Source organism: Fusarium vanettenii (assembly GCF_000151355.1).
Source record: "Fusarium vanettenii 77-13-4 chromosome 1 genomic scaffold NECHAsca_1_chr1_3_0, whole genome shotgun sequence".
Taxonomy (NCBI): Eukaryota; Fungi; Ascomycota; class Sordariomycetes; order Hypocreales; family Nectriaceae; genus Fusarium; species Fusarium vanettenii.
The window spans coordinates 4552295-4570851 of record NW_003315881.1 but is presented as its reverse complement, the minus strand read 5'-3'; the positions used below and the strand labels follow the sequence as shown (position 1 = coordinate 4570851).

The 18557-nt window shown below is 53.5% G+C and overlaps 4 protein-coding genes across 4 annotated transcripts; 2 read left to right on the top strand and 2 right to left on the bottom strand.

Annotated features, from left to right (window-relative positions):
- Positions 1-2184: 2184 nt before the first annotated feature.
- NECHADRAFT_75688 (uncharacterized protein) lies at positions 2185-4005 on the bottom strand (the record flags this gene model as incomplete). Its single annotated transcript, XM_003053949.1, has 2 exons — positions 2185-3527; positions 3633-4005. The coding sequence occupies 2 exons, from the start codon at positions 4003-4005 to the stop codon at positions 2185-2187; spliced, it is 1716 nt and encodes a 571-aa protein (XP_003053995.1).
- Positions 4006-5096: 1091 nt separating this feature from the next.
- NECHADRAFT_75687 (uncharacterized protein) lies at positions 5097-5972 on the top strand (the record flags this gene model as incomplete). The annotated part of the gene is made up of 4 exons (XM_003054645.1): positions 5097-5160; positions 5213-5231; positions 5459-5594; positions 5715-5972. 4 exons carry the CDS (start codon positions 5097-5099, stop codon positions 5970-5972), a joined length of 477 nt encoding a protein of 158 aa, XP_003054691.1.
- A 710-nt stretch (positions 5973-6682) lies between these two features.
- On the bottom strand, positions 6683-8033 carry NECHADRAFT_75686 (uncharacterized protein; the record flags this gene model as incomplete). The annotated part of the gene is made up of 3 exons (XM_003053948.1): positions 6683-7092; positions 7206-7338; positions 7776-8033. 3 exons carry the CDS (start codon positions 8031-8033, stop codon positions 6683-6685), a joined length of 801 nt encoding a protein of 266 aa, XP_003053994.1.
- A 7515-nt stretch (positions 8034-15548) lies between these two features.
- NECHADRAFT_105864 (uncharacterized protein) lies at positions 15549-18337 on the top strand (the record flags this gene model as incomplete). The annotated part of the gene is made up of 5 exons (XM_003054644.1): positions 15549-15677; positions 15743-15883; positions 15936-16116; positions 16164-16952; positions 17073-18337. 5 exons carry the CDS (start codon positions 15549-15551, stop codon positions 18335-18337), a joined length of 2505 nt encoding a protein of 834 aa, XP_003054690.1.
- Between the last annotated feature and the right edge of the window lie 220 nt (positions 18338-18557).

Below are 18557 nucleotides of genomic sequence, written 5' to 3'. Positions count from 1 at the left end.
CCAATGCCAAAATCAGATCAAGTAGTGCACGTCATTTCCAGCGACAGGCTCACATGTGTCTCCTCAGTCTTGGATCATCACTGGATGAATGATGAATAAGCATTTGACAATAAGGCTTGCGTCCAAGTCATTGTCTCTACGATGTGTCAATTGAGTAAACAGGTGGGGCAGAATAACTCAAACATTCGGAGCAACCGATGATATATCCGTGAAAAGACTGCGGTTGAATGGATCTACATGTGATCGACAACACCCGTTATGCTTAACACAGAGTGATCAAGTCATTCCCAAGCATAGTCATGATCAACAGTATCCCAGCCTTATACATCCGTTCTGCATACACTACATAGCATACCCGAGTATTCACGACAGGCACAGCCGACTTTACCTCGTCCCGTCTATATAAACCAGAAAGCATACACAATATCCTGTCAAAGGTGCACAGGGCCTGTCCCGCATCAACCCCGCGACTTGGTCAAACAGGACCTATCCTCGCTGTGCGACTTTACAGCGACAGGTGACACATATAGAAGCTTTCACTCTTTGTATCTTGCAGTCTATTCAAGAACAAAAGACGCGTAAGATAGTCGTGTATGCATACAGAAAACAACAGAATACGAGAGACACCATCCACACCAAAGACTTTATCAACAAACTCCGAGACAGCATTGGACCTCTCTCCCCCTCTTTTTTGCTTCCCCGAATGCATCCTCCCGTTTGTACTTCCCACCTCTTTGACGGGCGACGACATGTTCAGATCTGTCAAGACTAGAACCAACCCGGCTCATCCTTCCATTAGAAAAAAAAATGGTGTCACACACTCCATGCAAGTAGCCTTTTGTCTGTGTTGTGGTTTCATGTCCAATGGCTCATCCCTTTCATGTCGGTCTTCAAACGCGGTGGCGTCTACTCTCCGACGCGTATGTTACCCGTACGCGGGGTTGAGGTATAAGCCTCTGTCGTCATGGTTTTACCTCGTTCAGCCCTGAAAAGTTGTTCACGTCCATGTTGGATTGGATTGGATGGGTTGAGGCGACGCCCGCCCGCTCCCAGCGAGGGGTCGCATCGTATCGTATCGCGGCGTCAGGTAGTGTGACGCTCAAACCCTTCTGCCTCGCTTGGATCAACCGTCTCTGGCTTTTCAAGGATGATGGCTTCACTGCATCCTGTCAGTTTTCAGAGGTGGTCTGATCGACGAAACATTCTTTGTCGATCGAAACATTTAGTAAACACCATTGAGCAACATGAGCAACTCACGAATAACATCATGGGACAACAACTTGTTTGTTCAACGTTTTTATTCTTTTACTTCATTGACCTCTTCATGGTCCGAGGGCTTCTCCTATACCCTCCACCAAGCCATTAGAGAGGCACAGACACAGACATTCTCCTCTCGATACACATGATTGTACAAACCACCCCCCTGTGTCATGTCATGCTCGTCTCTGGCTTCCCCTCTTTGTCCTGTCCTGTTTTGCCCAACCTGCCAGAGATGCTCATCCAATCATCCATCCATCCATCCCTGGCCAGGTCCATTATCTGCATTTGCCATCCATTGTCGATGGATAACTCAACTGTTTGTCTCTTTGTGTCTGCATCTGAACCTGTATGTCGTGCATGTGTGTACCACCACCATGCACCCTTCAAGAGGGTAGAATCAACCAAACCAAAAAAAAGCAGTACAAACTCCAGGGACAGGCTGATACCGCTCTGTCCCTTTTTCGCCTTCCTCCCTCCTGATCTAAGCTTTTTGACTTTTTCAACTGCAAAACAAATGTCCCTGGCAACGCCCCTCCAATCCAGTCCCTTCCCGTCCATCCATCCATTTATGTACAAGTCTAGAGTAGACAATAACCAATAATAACTAATGCGCACGCGTCTGTCTGCTCAGTACAGAACGCGAGGGGTTCGCGAGTTGCCGTCGTGGCTATACAGGGAATCATCCCAAAAAAGAAAAAGGAGTGACATGAGTCGGGGTATCTCCGCAAGTAAAGAGAAGAAGTAGAAAGAAAAAAGAACAACAGAGAAATAGAAATGCCAGGCAAACCCCATGATAGCTGGCCGTGTCGTTCAATGACTTCTAGTTTTGTCTAGTCGTCATCGCATCAAGGTCGTGAATAGGTATTATCGTTGATCTTCGAGTTTCGCATCGCATCGCATCGCCTCATCAGGCGAATGAATCCATTACTTTCGGAGTCCGACCTTCTCGGCCAGATTCTTCCAGAATCGTGCTCCCTTGCGCTCTTCGCTGTGCGTCCGTAGCATCACTTCGTCCCGTTGCATGGGTCCTACAATGTCCTCGTCGCCTCGCGCCGGGAACTTGCCATCTGCGTCAACTAGTCGTGGAATCGCACTGGGAAGTCCGTCCTCGAGCCGTCGCCACTGCATTCCGGCAAAGACGTCGTCCGTGGGAGGTCGTCCGAGGAGGGCAGCTCCGCCGCTGCTGGCTCGTGCCCGTCCGCGACCACGGCTTCGGCTTCGGGAGGAACTCGTTGATGAAGGTGCCGAGCTGGTAGCTTCCACAATCTGCTCCATCAAGTTGTCGTGCATTGTCCTCCATCGCTTCTCGAGGTCCGCCCACTTGGCCTCGGTCAGTGCAAAGATCTTGCTCGTCTCGCCGTAGTTCTCGCCCGTTCGGACCAGGTGCTTGGTGTAGTTACATCGGGCCAGATCCCAGTCGTGGCGCATTTGCCGGAGCGATTCGAGGTTCACGGTTTCGGGCTGGTAAGGTTGAGGCGTGATGGTAAAGTTGGCGTGTCCCAGGCGGTCCGACCACTCATCGTGCTCTTGCAGAATCGATGGGAGAGGAAGCGGCAGCTCGGGGCTGTTGGGGCAGTGTCGGAATGAAGAGACAGACGGCTTGGTGCTCAATGACGGTCGAGGGAAGTGGGTTGAAGGCGGTAGCGGTGAGGGCATGTCGACAGTTGCCGAGTGAGGCGCAACGGTGGGTGACTGAAGAGGCGACTCGGGCGGGGGTCCACTGAGAGGGCTCGTCATAAGAGGAGGAAGCAGAGGAGTAGTAGCCAGGCCACGCTCTCGCTCCAAACTCGACCGCTCCTTGTGGGCTTGCGCCTTCTCAATGTCGATGGGCGCAGGCAGGGTGGCTGGCAAGTTGACGCTCTCGGTGCTTCCATAGTATGACACTGCAGGTGTAGGCAGGCCAGTGTTTTCCGGCATACGGTCCTGGCCAGGTCGGCTCGGGGCAGACATGGACGACGAACGACTCGAAGGGCCTCCAGATAGCACGACACTCTCCAGGCTAAGCTCGGTGCTGGGAGAGAGCATAGGGTTGCCCCGCGCGCGGCTGTTGGATCTCCATCGTGACATGCTAGGGAGTCGCGAGCCGATGCGTGACGAGAGACCAGCAAAAGGAGAGTCGGTACCCGACCTCTTTCGAGAGGGAGCTTCGGGGGGGACGTCACCGTCACTCAGGAAGCCCATGTCGTAGTCGATGTCGTAGTCGCTCACAAGGTTGCCGTTGAACATTAGATCTTCGGAACTATCTCGGTGCTCACAGGGCTCGTCGCCTAAACAGGAAAGTATTAGGTCAGTGACTCCAAGGTCGCCAGCAGGGAAACAGGAAAAAGGTCGAGGACGGTTCCTAACGACCTAACCAAAAGGACGGGACATACAGAGGCAGCTGTAGAGACCAAAGTGATCCTCGAGATCAGGGCTGTCATCCTCATCGTGTTCGGGTTCCAAAGGCTCCTCCTGCACATCGGGCAATAGTCGCATGGGCGCCTTGGGGTGAACGGACTGGGTGGGAGAAACAGGACTCTCGTGCAGTTGAGGAGGAAGGTCGAGAGAGGAAGCCGAGCTCGACATTCGAAAGTGACCCTTGGGAGAGAAAGTCGGGGTGACGGGAGAGGCGACATCGGACGAAGACGAGTTTGTTGTGTAGTAGACGTAAGAGAGGTCGCATTCAGCGTTGACTTGTTGGATATCCCACTTGCGGCGCTCTTGGACCAGCTGCGGGAGGATCAGCGGCTTGAGATTGGGCGACATGATGTCGGCCGGGGACGGTCGAAGCCGTAGATGTCGAAAAGGACGTGAAAGCGAACGACTATTTTGGTTGGGATGTACAGTTTTGGTGTTGGTGAAAAAGAGTAGTAGAAGAGGAGGAGGAGGAGTACTAGTAGTAAAGAGGGATGCCTCGGAGGTGGATGTGGGTGTGGATGTGGATGGCGGTGGTGGCACAGCAGCTGGGTACGTAGGTACAAAGGTACTGCAGTGGCGGCGGATCCGGGGGGGGGGGGGGGGGGGGGGGGCTCTTTCCTCTAAGACCGGGGTGGGATTGCAGGCAGGTGGGATGGTGGAAGTACTGGAAGGTGGGTGGGCAGGGCAGTGGAGGGCAGCTAGGGCAGGAGCAGGAGCGAGCACGGGCGGGTCTCCTCAATTCTCTGATCCTGTAAGCCTGGGCTCCGGTCGCGACTTCTGGTCTGGGCGGAAAAATGGTGGGGTAGGTTGGGTACAGTCCACGAGGCGACGGCTTCCCGACCGGTGGGTTTTTTTTTTAGTGGGCTGTGTCCGGTGCCAACCTGGGCGTAGTAGCAGTAGCTTGTGTGGTGCTGACTCTTGTTTTTTTCTTTCTTTCTTGTTGATGTTTGGTAGCGAGCCCGCTCTGAAAAAAACAAAGTCCGGTCGTCGGGTGAATCGCTGGTTGCTTTTTCCAATGCCTTGAGTCAACTGTTGGTTGGTCGTGGTTGGCTCCGTTTGCTTTAGCGCTCGTGAGGCGGGTGTGACTCGTAACAAGCGACAGGACAGAGACAAACGGATGGATGGTTCCTCTGGGTGATTGAGAGGGGAGGGAGACTCTAGGTGGAGGTGCAGGATTTCCTTGTCCGATGAGAGGCCGTTGAAGAAGAGGGAGAGAACTAGCCGGACACGACACGACGGTTATATCAAAAGCGGGAAACCAGGTCATGCATGGGTGATGGCTCTCTCGGGCGTCTGGGCGGCGGGCGGCTGGGCTGGCTGGGGTGCGCCAGACAGCAGCACGGTATCCGTACAGGACAGGGCCGAAGTAACTTGAATGGATGATGGGAGACGAAGCGCTCGGTCGTCCACGTGTTGAGCCGTCGGTTGGGCGCGACTACATGGGCCTGCTGCTGTTGCTGCGCTGCGCTGCGCTGCTGCTGCTGCTACTACTGTACCGCGGCTGTAGGTGTGTATGTGATGTGATATCGTCGTTGTACTTTATGTATGTGTGAAGTATGTACGGAGTATGTACTGTACGTTGTTGGATCATCCAATGCTGTGTGGTGAACTTGACATGACCGGTGAGGAGAGACTCCATATGCTTGTGCGTTCTCTACAAAGTATCCTGCCATGTGCTTTTTGCTGTCCCTTAACCTGCGCGCGTTGATTTGCGGCTTGACTGGCGGTGATGGATTTGTCAATTGTCGATGCTGCGTGCAGCGGACAGTATAAGCAGCGCCGTTATACCATTTTGGGACAGGGATGAAGGATTGGGTGACTTGTCCGGGGGGACACGCGGGGAGGAGCCCTCGGTCGAGGCTGGCTCGCCTGAGACGCCGTGTCTGGCCTTGTCGCGGCTACTGTCGACTCCTGCTTCGCGACTCGGTGAAGGGGGAGTATGTGACGTGTTGATGGGGGTAAAGGGGACATGTGGATGGGGAGATGGGCGAGGGGATCATAGGACTGGCAATTGAGTCAACTGGGTTCTGCCTCCAGTGGACGCTCACAGGGCACAGTGGGTTCCGGCAGGGCTCTTCCAGCGCTCAGTCGAGTGGGGCGCGGCATTCTCTGTGGATTCTGCAGGCTCTGCAGTGGGGGACTGGAGGTTGGCCAGCTCGTCCGGAAGACAGAGAGATGTCGTTCCGGAGAAGCCCTGCCCTTACCACGAGAAGCCCTCTACTAGCCTCAAGAGGCTGGACGTTTGGAGAAGAGACATGGAGTCGGGAGAGACAGGGCGTGCAAGGGGGCAATCCTTGCGTTCTCCGTGGCTCTAGTTCCTGAGTCTTGGGCGTTGTCCCTGGGCTGATCGACACGACAACAGACTACATACATACAGCTTCGAGGCCATGACACTATGTGCATGTATATCCGCGCAGACGAAACAAACACACAATGAGACGAGTGGCTGCAGCTATTCGCTGTTTGAAGGAGGGGGGCCATGTTCAAACATCCTGGAGGCCATGAGTGTGAACAAGCACATGCGCCGAGGGAACCAGAGGGAGGAGGACCCTGAAGATAGGGACTCCGAGCATAAGCGACGTTTTGCGAAGGGGTGAATTGGTAATTGAGAATCCATAATCATTGGCGAACAAGCCAACTGACTTTACCGAGCCATTGGATCTCAATTGTGATGCTCCCTTTGTTGTTTGATGCTCGATTGAATTCATCATGGCCGTCTGAGACAATCTGTGATATCGATCCGTGGGATGGACGCCACAAAAGGCAAGATCAGTTTGGCTTCTGGCAGCTCCTTCCTTCACATGGCAACAAGCTCCCCTCCGATCCATTTCCATTGGACGCAAAGATCGTCGGTAGCTCAAATTTCTTCTTTTTTTTCTCTCTCTTCCTTTCTTTTTCCTGCTCATCCCGCCCTTTGTTCTCTTGACGCCTTCATCCTTCATCGATTTCTCATCATGCCCCCCGCCGCTGCTGCTTTGTGTTGTCATTGATCCCACCAGAGATGCTATGCAATCCTCTTGACCTCTTACCATCTCCTCATCCCATCTTCCCACTTGTCGTCCCACATTGGGCCGAGCCCCAGCTTTCCAGCGAGTCTCTCCCTGTCAACAAGGGCTTCCCACAGCCTGGGCCGACCAGGGCTCACAGAAGCCGCGCCGACAAGGGCAAGGGTGCAGGAGCTTGGGAAGCGCCAGCAGGGGGTACGTAGCCCTGTCCTCGGCCGTCTGGCACCGCCTCTCCGGGTCGACGCACCCAGAGAGCCAGACAAGAGTCCAGTCTCGATTCTGCCCTCGCCGTTTCCGCTTCCAACGGGCCTCGAAGCCCATCCTTGTCCCCGGAATCCCATGGATCCATGAATCGGGGACTTGCGACGGTACTCACCGTCTCTCACTGTCCCTTTCGCCTCGCCGCCGTTTTTCTTCTTTGATGTCGGCTCTGGACGCCGGACGCTTGTGCCATTGTGGAAGGACTGCGCGTGCTCTCGGGGCAGACATCATGGAGCCTAGCGGAACTTCAACTCCCCGTCGCGTCAAAGGTGCCTACAGTACTTTTTTTTCCCGCTCCGACAAGCAGACTTTTACCCGTCTTGCCGCCACCAATGAACTCAATCACAGGAACAGGAAACGGTCGACCGAAGCCGCTGACGGCACAGGTCTTCTCCCTACAGCATCCAAAGCAACCCTGTGTTTCTTCCAAGGCACAGTCACACAAACTGTCAATTTTAAACCATCCAAAACTGCAGCATTACGTCGTTATCTTGGGCTTGCTGCCAGAATGAGGAAACAACGTCGATCCCTTCCTCGGTGAGACTGGACGCTGGAGTCTTTGACAACTGGGCCTTTCCCGTGTCCCCGTTCTTGCGATCCAGCCGTTGTTTTCTCCAAACTCCTGATGTGTTTACCCGTTCGTCTTTGTTCTGGTCGCTTCTGCGAAGCCCACTTCTATCCGTCCTGTTGAACCGCAATCCACTCCGTCATCACGGGATGCCTGCTGGTTGTCGAGACGGCGACATCCGACACAACCAGAGATTGTTTCTTTTTTGCTCAGTGAAGAGTCAATTGACTCTAAATTTTCACTGATTCGCCCGTGCCCCTCTTGCAAAACACTCGTCCACTCACCGGCTTGCTCTCCCCTTGAACTGGATCTGAGATGGCTGGAAACTTCTGCGCAAGTCCCCAAACGCAGGGAGATGAAACCGTTGCGTTGGGTCGCTGCTGGGATGCTTCTCCTGGGACCCAGAACTGAGCCTCCCATGTCTCTTCTTCTTCAACACCGCTTTTTACATCCCAACCTTTCTGTTGTCTTGCTTCATCGAGTCTCACGTCGCATGCTCCCCGGAGCGGACAGACTCGTGGCCAACGGGGCGCTCTACCCATCGTGGCCTAGCGGCCGCAGCCCGAGCCTTCCCAGTGGAAGGGAAGTGAGGCCGAGGCGTCGTGCCGGGGGTCATAGAAGAACCTGGAAGGCTACCAAAGACAGGGCGGGTCTGCGTGGCTTCGAAGCTCAGCACTGAGAGGCTGCTCGAGGGCCCGCTGAGAAGACGCCAAAAGACGCCAAATCGCGCCGGCGCAGTGGAAGCGACCGCCGTGGTCCAGCGCTCCGGGAGACAAGAGCGATGAAAAGCTTAACCCTCCTTTGCTCATTTTACTGTCTCCAGTCTGCTTGGTGTCGATCTACCAGGATCTTGCTCAGTCGACGTCTCATCGGACAAGCATCGAGATCCGATGTGATGATCGGATGGAGACCAAGCGACGAACATGTCGGGGAGAGTCTTCGGAGAAATGACCAAACGTGCCAGCGCTCGCCTCGATCACCAACCCCGTTGGCAAGATTACCGGATTTTGCTCATCGCGAGACTCATTGACGGAAGGGACCGACTTGCCTTTCTAGCCCACGTCTCGAGACCGCTTGCACAACCGAAAAGCATGTACGTACCGCCAGAGACCCTCTCGTCGCGCGCAGTGTATCCTCTAGCCATCCCCCAGCGGCCACGATGGCCCTGGTCTCGGAGGTTGAAGGCCCTGCCGCATTAGCTTGACCACGGTACCTGGGCCGACACTGTCAAGAAGGCGGCGACGAATGTTCTCTTCCTCCCAGTCGGTGCCCGCGGAAGCTGGCAGCCGTTCCGCTCTCGCGCTTGCATTCGGTTGTCGTTGTCGTTGCAGTCGGTTGGACCTCTCTGGGCTCTAACTGTGTGTGGTAGGTCGCACATGTTTCCAGCTGCCCTCCTCTGGCACAACTGGCACAACTTTCATAAGAATGGATAATGTGCATGGGCATGGAGAAATCGCTTTGACACACGACTGCATCCAAGACTCTTGGACCTGCCAACCATGATGGTCTGCATCACCTGGCGTTGATAGCGAATTACGCCATGAAGCACCGTTGAGCGCGACGGCTACACCTTACTGATCCGGACTGGCGCTGGAATCAACAAACTCTCTTTGAAGGGAAATTGGCCGACCGGCGCTATCTCGTCCGTCTTGAATCCGGTTGACAGTCGGACAACTTGCACAATTGTCGGAGGGCAGATTTGAGTTTACACTTGGCGAGTCGTTTAGCTGTCACGCACATGAGCACCATGTGGCAGACAATGTTGACGAAGGTCACTCTTGGACGAGGAGAGGGCGAGACGGTACAATGCTCCGAGACTAGGTGAAGAACCCTTCGAGTCGTGTGATTTTGTTCTCTGGTTCCGGTCTCGGGGTTCAATATTGTCTTCCATTGTTCTTCCGTGGCGTTGTGTCATCACTGGACTTTCCGAGGCCCTCCTTGTAGGAGCTACATGCAGGGAGGCTATTGGACAATGGGGAAGCTTCGCATTGCACCGTTCTGCAACATAGGCGCCCCCTCCCTTTCAATGCCGACGTGTGTCTCTGACAATAGCTGCCGAGACATTGCCAACCTCTTGTTTTCTCCCCATGAACTCGACAATACAGCGTCGCAGCATTGAATGAAAGCTTCAACAAAGTTAAACCCGCAGGATCCCTTACCCGACCCCCCTTCAGCCATTGACAATCCGGCGCTATGAAGTTAATGGAAGCGAGCGGTTTCTTCCTCTTGGGAACAAGCTGCGTCAACCTTTCTTCTGCCTTCTCCTCTTCACCTTTGTCCGAAGTCTCCGTCCTCCTCTGTTGGCGATTGGCTGGTTGTTCCCGCCTAGGCCCCTTGCAGATCCCTACCGTCTTTGCTAGCCCAGCCCGCCTCGTTGTTGACCCGCAGCGTTTGATGCCTGGGCAAGAAGAATTGGTGCCTCGGTCGCAAGGCAGCATTCAGGTTCGGACCCTTGTCATCTGCAGGTGGTGTCCTCCCACCATGATGACGATCCATCTACAAACAAGGAAACAAGCTTGATGGGAGATCAAACGGCTCTCAGGAGCGCAAGAGGAACCACTTTTCATCAATGCCGCTCTCATCAGATGCCGTCATCATTGTCGCAACATGCTGGCATTGCCAAAATTGGAATTATCATGAGGAAACAGCGGCTACGGCTCGGTCAAAGCGTCATGGTTCAGGATGCCCAGAGTAAGCGGTGCTCAATCTGTTTGAAGCCGGATCGCCGTTGTAGGCGTGATTCAACTCGTTTTCGACTCAGAGTTGGGCCGGGCCGCAATGGCATGCTCACCACGCGGCATACGGTGTCGTATCCAGCCTTGTTGCAACCACATGAGCTTATTCAGCTCTTATGAGCTGCATCCTCTATATCGGGGATAATTGTCAAGGTCCCGGTGTCTTCAGAGCTCGACATGATGACGAGACTGTGATAGAAATGACGGCTCAGAATCCCAAATCGGTCATATCTGCGCCGTTATACCTACTCAATCCTCTGTCGCTTACGACAAGGTTCGGCCAAATGGGCGACTATTGGAGCTTGATGACTGAGCCAATGTCGGGAGCGAGACGCGGGCCGGCAGCCGCAGATGTTCCAATGCAGGTCCAACGGCTGCGGCCGCAATCTCATACATTGAATGTCAGCAAGCATCTCCCACGAAGGGTCTTGTCTCGGCAGTCATTCTTGTGATTGAGACAATGATACCAACCCAGAGAAGGATCGTCCAGATGCAGATAGCTCAACAATCCGTTTTCATCAACTCATTGGGGTCGTCTTCAAAAACGTTGACGATGCAACCGTTCCTCAAGACTGCCACACAAACCAAAACTTCGGGTCCCAAGCCCCCGAGATCTCGCCCAGAAATCTGTTCCTGGTGGCGATAGGGGCGGCTCCGCATAACGATTGGGCAATGGCTCTCTAATGTCCAGTATGGTTACATCGGCGTCGAGTTCGTCAGAGGGCTGGAGCCCACGATGTCACCCAGGGAGGGCACACTCGGAAGCTTAAAGGGAGAAATGCCGTTTAGAGCCTCCAAACTGCTGGGAGAGGTGCATGAGCCTCATAAAAATGTTGACAACAGGTTGACGTTTTAGTCAAGCCGTTGTTTGCCAGAGCCAATTGAGATTGGAAGAGCCCTTGGAGCCCTGAAAATCTTTCAGCATCTTACCAAATCGGTTCACTTGATCCAGTTCGTCAGAGGCACGTCACAATTGATATCGGAAGGCTGGAATAAGTTCCCCGAAGAGTTGAGGGAGCCACAGTTGCATTGCGCTTTGACAGTTTACACTGTTCAGCCAGCCATTGAAGCTCATTAAGGGTCGGCTTCTCAGACACGCAACTCGATGGATAAGTTCTCATCTGCAGAACTTGAGCAGCTTGTTCCAAATTGGATTCGACTCTACGGTGATTGGGTCAAGAAATCGGAGGCTGGAGCTCTCAGGTTCAAACTGAGTGAGACTGGAAGCAGGGCGTGGTGCTGACCAAGAGCCAAGAGCGTTGACCAACAATTCCCACTTGCATCTCCACCAGGCTGACGAAAAATTCGATCAGAATTTTCCGGTGATCCTGTGAGAAGTCTGGATTCTGATGCTGGACTGGCAGACTGGGTCTGGGCAGCCTTCTACGCGTGATGAGAGATACTGACAAGGGATCCACGTCTTGAGAGTCGCTTTTCGCTGTCCGAGAGTGCTCCGAGTCTCTCCGCGAGATGCGTTCTGGATCAGCGGAGAAATCGCCATGATATGCCGGAAATCTTCGATTCCATCGTGGGGAAGAGGAAGAGGGGGGAATCGTCCGATCTGGGCGCTCCAGGAAGGGGGCTCCTTGTCTCGGGCTGCAGCTCTCGTGAGAAATTGATCAGCCTCGACAACGGCTGCGAGACGGGTATTTCCATATTGCTTTATATTGCTCTCGTGAGAGTTCGTTCGATGGTGGCAACCGGATGAACAGTTCTCAGCCGAACCCTCAAGGACGCGCATCCTGTGTCGCGAGTTGATGATGTCTCGGCCTGCACACAAAGTTCCCAACATGGGAACCCACACAATTGGACTCTCTTGCACATGCCAGTGAGTTTTTCTTGCTGGCAGTCCTGGTCATTGGCCCACCGTCTGTCCAAAAGAGGTCTAACAGAGAAAGGGCGAAAGCTTGGTGTGGTGTTCCTGACGATCGCGAGCCAGGGTTTGCTGGTCACTGTGCCACACAGCCGCTTTTGGGGCTGAGTTGAGAAGGGCTGAAGCAGGTGGCCTCTGCGAGAGCAGCTCTGCTCAGTACATGGCATGCGCTGCAGTGCAGTGCGGTGCAATGCACATGTCTCTGCACCGTAGATGCCTGCCCGAGCAAGACTCTTTTCGTGGCAGTCAGATGGATGCCGACTTGTTCCTCGGCTTCAAGGATGAGCATTGGTAATCGAGTCGAGTTGCAAGCGCCAACTCCACCAGGTCCCATCGAGTATGACTGTTTTGAACGCCGACCATCGGGTCTTGGAGTTGGCTGTGGCTTTGTCAGGCACCGGGCCTCAATGGCTGGCTCAGGCACCCGAAGGGTTGAGTGGTTGCATTGGTCCTGGAGCTAGAACAGGGCTTGGTTGCGGAACCGAGGCCGGCGAGAGACGACAATAGCCCCGAGCCAACTTGACGATGGCCCTTTTAGAGGCTGTTTTTTCATACTCCACTGAGGGTCTAAAACGTGACTCTCGGCATTCGGAGGATCAATTGATTCGGCACTTGATTGAGGTGCCCAGCCATCACCAGTCTTGCTAGAGAGCTGTTGTGATGTTTGGTAAAGCTGGTGCAATTATCTCGACATGTCGTTTATCCATCGGCCGAGTGGCCATATGGATCTATCCTAATGGTATGTTTGATCATCAGCATGAAACAAATCATTTCGCGGTAAGGCCTTATACAGGCCGGACCCTACCCTCTGCGCCGTAGGTGCATCCTGTGCTAGGTACAAGGCATACAGACGCACATGTTGTCTCTGCGGGCCAGCCGGGGAAACTGAGGGACTCTGGGGCGGCAGCAAAGTCTGACGACTACAGCGACTCAAACTGTCGGCTTGGCTCAGGGTTCCTGACTCCTGCGTCGGCCTCACAGGAGATCCCTGTGATGCTTCAAAGTAAGAGCAGGCGAGCAAGTGCCCCTTGCGAGTTCGTCCTGTTCACCGCTGCGCATTCAATCAATTCCCTTGCCTTTTCGTCTGGCTATCTCGTCCCTTGTTAGTCATGAGAGGGACTGGCAGCTATCCACGTCCAGAGAGGGCCCCGGCTAGTGGCCTGCGCCGTGTGGCGGGCTCTCATTCGTCAGAAGCCTGACGCCCAAGGCTGCGCTGCACATGAGAAGCTCTGGGGACAGGCTGAAGATTGGAGAGTCTCAATTGATCACTCCTCTCAAGATTGAGCGTGGGGGAGCCGAGTGCTGAGAGACGGCCACGATATGCCATTACGTCCGGGGGAGATGATGTGAGGCGACCCCGTGACCCCAAGGATTGCGACTTGAGGCCGGGACGTGAGATAGTTCCATGGACGGCAGGGCCTCACCGGTGTACCTGCGATGCGCCTGCGTCTTCGGGCGTCAAAGGCGAGGCCATGCATGAGGCGAATACAATGAATGGCACGCTGCGTACGTGGAAGCGCCTGGTTGAAGTGTTGCGACGAACGCCCAGCGGTTCCCCTCTGCCTTGCCTTGGCTTGTATCTTCTGTTCTTTGGTCAGCTGAGGCATCCTTGATGAACTGGATGTGCAGAAATGCCGCGACGACAGCAATGTGGCGAGGGATACTGATCCGAGTCGCGCCACGGCCGCGTCAGGGGGACTTGTATGGGTGAACTACGACGTGTCTATATGCCTCAGAAGTCTTGCTGTGTTGTTCTTGCGAGATATGGCGGTTTGCATTTGTGGCATGCGGTGGGAGCGGTGAGGCTAGGAGCAGATTCTTTGCCGTGGTGTTTCGATTGAATGAGGGAGTTTCTTACCTTGATAGCGTTATAGTCATTGTTTATCGTATGTGATACTATGCGTCGAGGTATGTAGGTAGTTGTGAATACAACCTTGTTGCGCGTCCAGATGGTGGCTGTGGTTCTTGGCTTGCTTCGGGACAGAGGTGATTGCGCATGTAGGATATTTACCGAGGATAGTTTTTATGACTAGGTATTCTGGATCTGTTCCTTGCTATTAGTAATTGCTAATGAGTTGATGGGAGGGATCAGACCAAAGTGAGGATGTTCGCGATGATGGGTGATGTATAGGTCTAGGGTGGCTCACACGCGTTGGCAACAGTCGCGACATCTGTTGATCAGTGTCAATCCAGCCGTGTTCTTAGCGTGTATGAGGTATCATTTTAATGAAGAGTATGTTTAATTGATGAGACTGACCTGACTTACTAGTTTTTCGTGAATTATCGTGTCGTTGTGTGTCCTACAGGCGTGGTTTTGTTGTAAATTCCGCCGTTGTCAACATTTAAAAAGACACAAGCTCATGAACCACAGCCTTTCTAACGGAGCTAAGCTCATCGTTTTATATAGACCAAGGACTCTATATATGCTAAGATACTGTGTAAAGTGATCGGCTGTCAGTTTCATCATGTCTTAGTGTTTCTGCATCATTGATGTGAGCTTCCATCATGAGTGGGAGCAAGACCTTGATGAAACAGCAGCGGCATGACGAAACATCTTGACCAATTAGACAGAGAAAGCTACAGATCGGAGAGGTATTCGTTCTTATGCATTTCAACAGCTTGGGCATAAACACATGCCCGGACGTGAGTGTTGGTGAGAGTGCCTGCCCTAGGTTGACCATATAACAACTGTCTCATATGATAACAGTCTGATAAGTGGCCGGGATGTGGTTATAAGTCTCTAAAGTGCCGGCTGATGCCTTGTCTCATCTGAACTGTGTCATGATGAGTGTTTATCCTGGATCAAGTGGGATTAGACGGACCGTGGCAGCCAGGTTCGTGCTAAGACATTGACTTGTCCAACTCGGCAGCTCTGGTGTGATTAAGTGCTCATGTCTGAGCGTCGGTCTCAAGCTGGAATGTCTTGACGTGAGACATGGGGTTTCCTGTCGATGTCGCTCATCGTCACCTTGGATATCGTGGGTAACAAGTCTGGTCTGAGTCAATCATGAGAAAGATAAGGTAGCATACGATAAGCCCGACCGTAAAGACTGTCCAAGCGGCGAAGAAAGCAAGTTTTATCATCAAACAGCTACCGCGACCATGTATCAAAGCCCCAGATGTCATCCCTCCGGATCCTGTGGTCCGATCGATTGGCGAACGGCCCCACTTTCCCGGAGGCGGCACCCGAAGGATGTATGACCAGAACTCGGAGAGGGGAGAGGAATTTGAATTCCGTAGACTCCTCCATTGGTCATTGGAGGCATTGAAGATAAGCATAAGCTAGAGTATTGACATACTGCGGTGTCTTTGTATATTAAGGAGAAGGGAAACAGGTCGTCTTTTTTTTTTTTTAACTCCGGTGTTTAGAAGAAAATAACAACTCGGTGCGCCTTTTACCCAGCTTGAACCACGATAATACACTTCCTTGACCTCTATCCTTGATAACAATGGAAAAGGGCGTAGACATTCATCAGCTTCTTGCGGAGTTGACCTTGGATGAAAAGCTCTCTCTTCTCTCCGGAGCTTCGCAATGGAGAACTGCTGTAGTACCTCGCCTTGGTATACCATCCCTAAAGGTACTTGCACTGCCACCAATGCATAAACGACCACGTCTCTCGAGTGCTAAGACGGTTCGTCGCAGGTCTCTGATGGTCCTTCGGGTGCAAGAGGAGAGGTTTTCGGAGAGGGTGTCCCCGCCGCCTTCTTCCCCAGCGGCGTGTCACTAGGCGCTACGTGGGATGTTGATCTCCTCAAAGAGGTTGGGGAGCATCTTGCAGAAGAGGTAAGACCTGATCTCTCGCGTTTGAGTGCTTTATTGACGTCCGAGGGAAAAGTGCAAATCCAAGTCAGCATCCGTCTTGCTGGCTCCCACAATGTGCATCCATCGTCACCCCTTGGGTGGCAGAAACTTTGAGTCCTTTAGCGAGGATCCGTACCTCACGGGGAAGCTCGCCACGGCGCATGTTAAAGGTCTGCAGTCAAGGGGCGTCGGTGCCACGCCGAAGCACTTTGTTGGTAGGTTCACACTCTTTTCCAGACCATTCGAGGCTGATGACTGTTAGCAAATGACCAAGAGACCAAAAGATTCAAGGTCAACGTGCAAGTCGACCCCCGGTCTCTTCGAGAAGTCTATCTGCTCCCGTTTCAGATGGTTGTGCGAGACGCCGATCCTTGGTGTATGATGACGGCCTATAACAAGGTGAATGGCCATTATTGCGATGCATCCAAGGAGCTTCTTGATAATATTGCCCGTGATGAGTGGAAGTGGCAGGGCGTCTTTATGAGCGATTGGGGAGGCACTTCTTCAACGGTTGATTCGATCAATAATGGCTTGGACCTAGAGATGCCTGGCCCACCAGCCAAGAGATCACGAGCGGCGCTTGAGCAGAGCCTCAAAGACGGCACGGTGGACTTGGAGCAGGTTGACAAGGCTGCTTTGCGCATCTTGAACCTTTTAGAGCGAGCTGGCCGATTCAAGGATGCGAGAGATGAACCCGAGTACTGTCGAGACATGGATGACCATCTTGCCACAAGGGAGCTCCTGCGGCGAGCTGCAACATCAGGAGCTGTCATGCTCAAGAATGAGGGTCAAGCTCTCCCCCTACAGCTGGATAATGGCATCTCCAAAATCGCTGTTGTCGGCCCAAACGCGGAAAGAGTCGTTGCCGGGGGAGGCGGGAGCTCGTACATCAAGGCACCGTATTGGACCTCGGTCTTGGACTCGATCAAGGACCGTGCTGCAAACCATTCCGTCGACGTCGTCGTCCATACAGGAGCCAGGGTCAACCGCTATTTACCTACAGTTCTGCCAAGCGTGGTGCGAGACCGGTCAACTGGACAGAGTGGTGCGAGTGTGGAATGGCACCTCGGCCACGATCTGGCGAGCGACATCGTCGCCGAGACGCACATGTGAGTATACCCCAAACCTTGGATCTTGGGTGTGGCCTCTAACCTTGCTTTGTGGGATAGAGACGACTTGTACTTCATGTCCTTTGGTGATGTGCCGCCCGAGATCGGTCGACTTACAGATTACTCGTTTCGCGCCCGAGCTACGCTCACGCCGCAGACGGATGGCATACACACAATCTCATTTGCTTCGATTGGACCAGCCAAGCTGTTTCTAGACGACGAGCTGATACTGGAGCAGTCGGGGGCCTTTCAAGAAAAGGCAAATCTGTTTTTTAGTTATGGCAGCGGGGAGGCCATCACCTCCCGAGCCATGACGGCAGGACGCTCGTACCAGGTCCGCATAGACTACCACTCCCACGACCGGCAGCTTCAAGAGGATGTAAAGCACCTCCTGGACCCGATGGAGGACAAGTTCCAGGGCTTCCGGCTCGGCTTTGAGGAACATCAGTCGGCAGATCTTCCCGCCGAGGCTGCCGATTTGGCTCAGGGATGCGATGCCGCCGTGGTTGTCGTGGGGCGAGATAAGGAGTGGGAGACGGAGGGTGAAGACATTCCCATGTTTGAACTCCCAGGCGAGCAAGTTAGGCTGATACAGATGGTTGCTGCGGCTTGCAAGAGAACCATTGTTATCGCCCAAGCCGGCACGCCAGTCCTCCTGGACCCCTGGATTGATCAAGTTGATGGTCTGCTGTATACATGGTATCAAGGACAAGAGCTTGGCAACGCTGCGGCGGATGTCTTGTTTGGCCAGGTGAATCCCTCGGGTCGTCTCCCCATCACCTTTCCCAAGAAGATTCAGGATTGTCCTGCATACTCTTCCTTCCCAGGGGAGCTGTTGCAGTCTCGTTATGCAGAAGGTCTTTACGTAGGCTACAAGTGGTGGGACCTGGTCGGAACGAAGCCTCATTTCCCAATCGGCTTTGGATTGTCATACAACACCTTTAGGATCAAGCCCAAGGCCATCAGCACCACCAAAATATCCCGAGATACTGTCATCAAGCTGGAGGTTGAGGTGGAGAACTTGGGCGGAAGTCCACTGCCAGGGCGGGAAACTGTCATTGCCTGGTTTTCTCAACGCTCGCCGCGTCGTCTTGCACGTCCGGTGAAGCAGATTTGCGGTTTTGCCAAGTCTAAAGCCCTGAGGCCGGGCGAGACTCAACTGCTAGAGATTGACATTCAGGTTGAGGCCCTGGGCATGTTTGACCCTCAGAGAGCTAGTTGGATCATTGATGCTGGGACGCAGCTGGAAGTGCTGGTGGGGACAAATGCTGAAGAGACCGAGGTGATGGGGCAAGTAGAGGTACAGGAGGAAATAGTCTGGGTTTGATAAGTTGCGTAAACTTGAATTAAATAGCTATGTGATGTATTCATGTCGTGTCGATGGCTTTTACCATACGAGTTGCCATGAGGTGAGTGTAGCTCTGGTACCCCTCAAGTTTAACACTACCGTTTCACTCTGTCTTGGAGCCATTCAGACCCGACGACCCTGTGCCTGTACTTGATGAAATGGCCGAGATGGTGCGAGTGCACAATGACCTTGAGATACT